This window comes from Anguilla anguilla, chromosome 13 (assembly GCF_013347855.1).
Source record: "Anguilla anguilla isolate fAngAng1 chromosome 13, fAngAng1.pri, whole genome shotgun sequence".
NCBI classification, from domain to species: domain Eukaryota; kingdom Metazoa; phylum Chordata; class Actinopteri; order Anguilliformes; family Anguillidae; genus Anguilla; species Anguilla anguilla.
The window spans coordinates 5,529,020-5,536,838 of NC_049213.1; the positions used below are offsets into that span (position 1 = coordinate 5,529,020).

General features: G+C 42.5%; 1 protein-coding gene across 1 annotated transcript in view; it reads right to left on the minus strand.

Annotated features, from left to right (window-relative positions):
• LOC118210606 (voltage-dependent L-type calcium channel subunit alpha-1D-like) overlaps window positions 1–3,732 on the minus strand; it is a 44,815-nt gene extending 41,083 nt beyond the window's left edge. Inside the window, exons 1-3 of the mRNA XM_035386917.1 lie at window positions 3,494–3,732; window positions 2,575–2,680; window positions 1,016–1,155 (exon numbers count right to left, since the gene is read on the minus strand). Of these exons, the coding sequence (XP_035242808.1) occupies window positions 1,016–1,155; window positions 2,575–2,680; window positions 3,494–3,699 (452 nt within the window). The 5' untranslated portion in view covers window positions 3,700–3,732. The remainder of the gene's footprint in view (window positions 1–1,015; window positions 1,156–2,574; window positions 2,681–3,493) is intronic.
• Between the last annotated feature and the right edge of the window lie 4,087 nt (window positions 3,733–7,819).

Genomic DNA, 7,819 nt, shown 5'->3' on the forward strand with positions numbered 1-7,819 from the left:
AATACACAATCAATGCTGGAGCTCTTCAGTGAGTTCAAAGACCAAACTAAGAGACCTCACCCTATCACAGCCATTCTCAAATTGTTGGCCGCTTCTCAAATTCTCACAACGGCATCATTTCAAACACCAGCAGGACGTGCAACAGGTCTATGACCGTCCTCAGTTTATTACTTGTGCAAGCCATTGTTCGTACAAGAGCCAAATACTCATTCCCCCCCCCCCCGAAGTACTTCAAGAGAAATAAACAAGACCACAGATAGCTTTTATCAATATCGCTGGAATGCCCAACGTGGTAGGTGCAATCGACTGCACTCACGTCCAAACAGTTCCACCGAGTTTGACTGGAGTCCTCCGCAGAAACAGAAAGCATCCATATTAAATGGACATTCAGGCAACATGGGACGTGTAACACACCATCATCATGTGACAGTCAAGTTCCCTGGTTCGATTTACAGCAGTTTGATTTTCAGAAGCAGCAGTATAGTAATGTGAATTGTGTGAATAGCTTCTTTTCACTTAAAGATTCAACAAAACATGTAATTTGTCTAGGGGTCCCAACCTTTTGGATAATACCATATAATTAAGAAGAGGAATAAAATGTACGAACATTTAATAAAGCAGGGTAGCCAAGTGCAATAATGCAGGTTAGTAAAGTGTAATAATGGAGGATAGTAAAGTGCAATAATGCAGGTTAGTAAAGTGTAATAAAACAGGATAGTAAAGTACAGTAAAGCGGCATAACATAATAGAACAGGACAATAGTCTAATAAAGAAGGGTGATCAAGTGTGATAATGTTTAATAAAGCAGGATAGTAATCTTTAATAAAACAGGATAATAAAATGTAATAAAAAAGGTTAATAAATTGCAGCTGCAAAACTTGATATTCTTTTCTGAAAGCAGGAAATAATAAAAGTGAAGCATCTGTGTGTGGATGAACAGCAGAGAGGAGGAGAGCCACTGGAGAGAAGGATGGAGCAGGGAAGGAGAGGGAGAGGAAAAGACAGACCAGCGTACCCAACGATGACGATGACAAAATCCAGCAAATTCCAGCCATTTCGCGTGTAAGCACTGGGGTGCATCACCAGCCCATAGGCCAGGATCTTCATGAAGGTCTCAATGGTGAAGATGATCATAAACACATACTCCACTTGCTCCTACAGACGAGAGGAGGAAAACACAGAAAGAAGATGACTGGAAAGCACTTCCGTTTATTCAATAGCGCCATCTGACAATTCATTCAGTTAATATTTAACAAACAGGAAATGTCTAAAACCAGTATTTATTTATTTTAGCTTTTTTCTCTGCTAATTTTGGAATGCTAAGTGACATCACGGCCTCTTCCATGGCCACGCCCCCAAAGCATGTGACATAGCGAGAGGCTAGACATACAAGCAGTGCAGCTGAGCTGACCCTAATCCACAGCACAACACCCCACTCCCTGGGTCAGAGAGAAGAGAGGAAGCCAGCAAGCTGTTTGATCTGAAAACCACCCCACAGCTCACTGTAGCCCAAAGGCCCTGACCATACTGCACCTCTCCCAAGCTCAAAAAAATTAATCAATTTTAGATTTGTTTTCTTTCTTTTTTCTCCATAACTGTACGGTGCACCAGGTCTGTCAGCACACAGATCACCGTGGCAACCAGCCAGTTAAGCTGATCTGACCCAAGGCCCCAGCGCGGTTCTAATTAGATTGCCAAACTTTTAACCCCATGACTAAGACACACTAATTCCACTCGACAGAGCGACAACCCCTCCAGGGTTAAATTTCATCCTGCAAGAGCCAGGATCTGAAATCTGCTCCCCAGAGTGCCAAGGCTTGCAATTCACTGGCAGAAATTTAATTTCAAACCGCCTTTTGGCAAAGAGGACAATGAACTTTTGGGGAAAAAAGTCTGTTTTTGAAAGACAGACCTCACCAGTCTGATGATTTATGTAATCAGAGAGCTGTCTAATAGTAGGTCATAACAAAGACAGAACCAAGATGGAGAGAGATGCTCAGTCCGAATTGTAGAACAGTTTCTCTTTATGTATTTTGTATGTGTGTGTGTGTGTGTGTGTGTAAGAGAGAGAGAGAGAGAATGTGAGAGAAAAGGGATTTGCAATACTTCAAAGCACTTTGGAAATTGAATAATTCTGCTCAATGCAATAAATCAAATTTTACTTTGTGGGCGTGTGCATGCATGCTTGTGCGTGTGCATGTTTGTGTGCATGTGCATCTGTGTGCGCATGCATGTGTGTGGAGGTGATGGCTGATTGTGTTAAGACTCACCAGTTGATGGCTGATTGGGTCAGAGACTCACCATGTGATGGCTGATTGTGTTACAGACTCACCAGGTGATGGCTTATTGTGTTACAGACTCACCAGGTGATGGCTGATTGTGTTACAGACTCACCAGGTGATGGCTGATTGTGTTACAGACTCACCAGGTGATGGCTGATTGTGTTACAGACTCACCAGGTGATGGCTGATTGTGTTACAGACTCACCAGGTGAAGGTTGGTTGTTAGAGACTCACCAGGTTATGGTTGGCTGTTAGAGACTCACCAGGTGATGGTTGGTTGTTAGAGACTCACCAGGTTATGGTTGGTTGCATTAGAATCCTCTTCAGGAAAAGGAATGGCCACACCCAAGGCCACACAGTTGGCAAAGATGGCGAGCAAAATGAAGATATCAAATGGCCTGAGAGAGAGCGGTTAAGGTGGAACAGGGAAGGCTGTGCACATACATCCATGGTAATTACAGGTGCAAAGGACACACAAAGCAAATGGTAAGAGAGTATCAGTACTGTTGCTCCTGAGCATTAGTGCTGTTACTCCAATGTACCAGTACTGTTACTTACAAGTACCAATACAATTACTCACGAGTAGGGTTTAACGCCAGGAAACAGATTCCCGGGAACGCCAACCCAAACTATTTCCTGTTTCCCTAAAAATACAATAACGGGAAAACAGAAAAACATTCAGGCTACAGAACTTGGATGCACAGAAAGTGTTTTCTGTCTGCGGACAAGGTGACACAAAGATCACTTCGGTGCAGAGTACATCAGTGCACACTGCTTCTTGAAAGTGACACTTCTCCTCAGAAACACGTGATGTCAGCAGCTGCTTCTTTTCACACAGCCGTCCTGAAGCAGCTCGAGTCAGCAGGGGTCGCTATAGAGGGATTGAGACGCTGTGCTTCTGGTCATCCACACAATGGAACAGAGCCTTAGCAGATACCAGACCACGGGATCCATCTACACACTGGAACACATACCAGATTGCGGGGCCCATCCACACACTGGAACACATACCAGATTGTGGGGCCCATCCACACACTGGAACAGTGCCTTAACAGATACCAGACATTGAGGGTCCGAAACAGGACCAGCATTTGTGGCTCTCAAAACTTTAAAAATTTACATTAAAAAAAACTCAATAGCAATGTCTGTTTCAAAATATAATGTCATTTGGGTGGGGGGGGGGAGGTTCCGGATTTGGGGGGAAAGGATACTTCCACTCCACGATGGCGAGGGCGGCCATGCGGATGGGGTTGGTGAGCGTGAGGCAGAAGAGGGCGCGGGGGGCCCGTAGCCCCGCCCCCGCGACCTGCACCTGCTTCTTCCCGTACTGCGTCCGGCGCCGCTGCGTGGTGGCAGAGCTGGCGGCCGAGTTCATGGTCTCCGAGCGCGTCAGCGTCGAACCGCCATTTTCATCCATCTCCTGCCACGGGTTCTTTTTGGCAAACTCCGCCCCTCCGCCTCCCCCTCCCCCTCCCTCTCCACCACCGGCGAACCAGTCCTGGCCAGCTGGTTACAACAGCAGAGAGAGGGAGAGAGGGAAGGAGGGAGAGAGGGAGAGAAGGGGGAGAAAGTGTAAAATAATTTAGCCATGAGGCTGGGAGGATATGGCATGTCACAAAGTAGGAGAAAAACAAAGCAAATTTACTACTTCGTGACACTAAAATGCACCCCATAATACCACATTAATCCTCAATTAATGAAACATACCCATTAATACCACATTAAACCTTATTATAATGTAATGTACCCCATAATACTAATTACTCCTCACCATACTGTAATGTACTGCATAACACCACACTAATCCTCATTATTATTGGGATGGCAGGTATGCCATCCCGCCAAGTTACACCTTGGCGGGGGCATGCCCCATACCTATACAGCACCGAGAGTTTGGCACTTTTCAGGGTTCCCCACAGAAATAACCACAACAGCCACAGACACTCAGCCCTTAAAAACATTAAATTCTGTACATTCTGACCCCATTTCAACAGACAGATTTCATAAATAACTTCACATGTCCACACAATAAAGCCCCAAACTAAGGGGATTTTGCGTTTTCTCCTTCTTCTTTTTCTCTATCTTCTTCTTCTTCTTCTCATTCTTATTTTTCCTGCCGCCTATCCCACTAACAACATGTCTCCCCATTGGACATTTTACCGACATCAGCCAAATCTTCACCTACACGACCCAATCAAAAACTCGCATACACACGCAAAATACCCATACCTTTTTACTCTGAAACATTTCCAGTTTAAACAGCTAGTCTGCCTGAGGCCTCGTGGGCAAGGTTACAGTCTTGGGAACATGGGGTCGTAGGCTCAAGCCCAGCTAGGAACATGTTTCTTTAACCTGCTTTTACCCTCACTAATAATTGTCTACTACTTCTCAATTATTGCTTTTGCACCATATCTACCCGCCGTTCACCGAACGTTTACACTGCCATTATGACGTACCGTCTGCACGTTCAGTTATTAACCAGCTACAATATTGCAAAGCCATATGGATTCAATGGGAGCTCTTCTGTGCTTACTGGCCTGTGTTCTTTAAAACTATGGACAGGTTTGCTAATGATATTTCACGCATTGCATAGCTATGTCATGGTGCTGCACTAACAAAGTCACAGACTGGTAAACCTCCGGTTGAAGGATTGAATCCCGCCTCGCCCTCAGGCAGATAATTTCCTCTTTTACACTAACGTTTTCTTACGCTTATATTTGCTGTACCAAAACTCACTCACGGCCACCCATATGCATTTCATGACGGCAAATGTATTAATTCTATTAAAAAGTTACACCAGTTCACCACTGTGCCATTTCTACTAACTATATTTCTTCACTTGGCTACCGTACAAAACCTTCTTATCAGCAAACGCCTCGTTTCTACATTCATGTTACCTCACCCTGTTCTCTATCTAGCCACATACAAACAATTACTACGTATATACGTTCCGCAACTCCGCATTAAAACATTACATTTAACATCATGACTCACTCATAATTATAACTACTACTTCTGAACATGAGAAAAGCACATTAGTGCAATACTTAACCCTCCACTTTAACAACTACTGCTTTGCACCGACTGTTATATACAGTTGAGGTCGAAAGTTTCCATACACCTGCAAAGCAAATTTACTTCATGGCAGTTTTGAGGTTCCAATTATTTCTACAAGTCTTATTTTTCTGTGATGGAATGATTGGAGCTTAAACTTGTTTGTCACAAAAAAAAACATTCATGAAATTTGGTTTTGTAATATATTTATTGTGAGTTTTCTGAAACAAAAATATACAAACAGGTTCAGAACTAAACATACATCGCTTCTAATATTTGGTCGCATGACCTTTAGCCATCTTAACCTCAAGTAGACGCTTTTGGTAGCCATCCACAAGTTTCTGGCAAGCTTGTGGTTGAATCTTGGACCACTCCTCTTGACAAAATTGGTACAGTTCGACTAAATTTGTTGGCTTCCTGATACAGACTTGTCTCTTCAGCAGTGTCCACATGTTCTCGATGGGGTTGAGGTCGGGACTCTGTGAAGGCCATTCTAAAACCTTAATTCTAGCCTGGTTTAGCCATTCCTTCACCACTTTTGAGGTGTGTTTGGGGTCATTGTCTTGTTGGAAGACCCAGCTGCGTCCAAGACCCAACTTTCTAGCAGATGGTTTCAGGTTGTCCTCAAGGATTTTGAGGTAATCCTCCTTTTTCATGATTCCGTCTATTTTTTGTAATGCACCAGTTCCACTGGCAGCAAAACATCCCCAGAGCATAATACTACCACCCCTGTGCTTGACGGTAGGGATGGTGTTCTTGGGGTTGAAGGCCTCACCTTGTTCCCTCCAAACATATCTCTGGTCATTGTGGCCAAATAACTCCATTTTTGTCTCATCTGACCACAGGACCTTCCCCCAGAAGGTTGTATTTTTGTCCATGTGGTCATTTGTAAACTTGAGTCGAGCCTTAAGGTGCCGGTTCTGGAGCAAGGGCTTCCTTCTTGCACAGCAGCCTCTCAGACCATGGCGATGTAAAACACGTTTGAATGTGGACTTTGATATCTGTATTCCATCAGCATGCAATTCATTGCAGATCTGCTTCTTGGTGATTCTTGGTTGCATCTTGACCAGCCTGACCAATTTTCTCTCAGCAGCAGGGGAGAGCTTGCGTTTTCTTCCTGTTCGTGGCAGTGACACAACCACTCCATGCACTTTAAACTTAGAAATAATGGTTTTCACAGTAGATCTTGGTACCTGTAACAGCTTTGCAATGGCTCCGAGTGACTTTCCTGACTTGTTCAAGTCAATGATATGCTTTTTCAGATCCATGCTGAGCTCTTTTGACCTTCCCATTGTAGTGCAGGCTGGTTGTGACTAACGAGCCCTTTTTAAATTGCCTCAGAGAAGTCATCAGCTGTAGTCAATCATGATCACTCACAAGGAGTTAAGGGGCCATGCCACAAAGGAAATTTGATTGTCACAACTTTCTACATCATCAAAATAGATAATTTAAGTTGCTGTATGTTTATTTCTGAACCTGTTTGTATATTTTTGTTTTCAGAGAACTCACAATAAATATATTACAAAACCAAATTTCATGAATGTTTTTTTGGGACAAACAAGTATAAGATCCAATCATTCCATCAAAGAAAAATAAGACTTGTAGAAATAATTGGAACCTCAAAACTGCCATGAAATAAATTTGCTTTGCAGGTGTATGGAAACTTTCGACCTCAACTGTATACCGTTCCATAAGGAAACTTGAAAGAATTGAGGAAATATTGGGTAGCATTTTCGGAATACATCTTATTTAATTTCGGTGAGGCAAGATAGCCTATATTGTTTGTAGTACCGTAACTTGGCGTCATTTTGATATCAATACTTTTAATGGCAGGCCTGGATTTTGGCAGTCTGAATGAATGAGTTATAGATGGTGTATGTCTTGTGTGTGAGTAACTTGGCATTTTTGTACGTTGAAAACGTGTTTATGATAACATAACCCATAATATCACATTAATCTTCATATTCTAATGTACCCAAATATACCACATTAAACCACATTATGTTGCAATGTTCCCCATAACACCACATTTAACCTAATTATAGTGTAGTGTACCCCACAATGCCACCTTAAACTCATGTTCTAATGTACCCCATAATACCACATTAAACCTTATTTTAGTGTTATGTAGCACATATCACATTAAACCTCCTTAAACTGTTACATATTCCATAATACAACATTAAACCTCATTTTACTGTTATGTAGCCCATAATACCACATTAAAACTCATTAAGCTGTAACGTAACCCACATCACACCTCACTATAGTGCTCTATAATATCCCACAATACAGTACTTCACTGAACCTCACATCACCACACAGAAATATGCTCGATACTTTCATGTAGGCTAATAATAATAATAATAATAATTTTACAGTACAGTAACACATACAAAACGATATATTAAATGGGTGGCATCTGTTATGACATCTGAACGTCATACATGTGTATACAGTGCTATAGTAGTCTAAAACCCTTC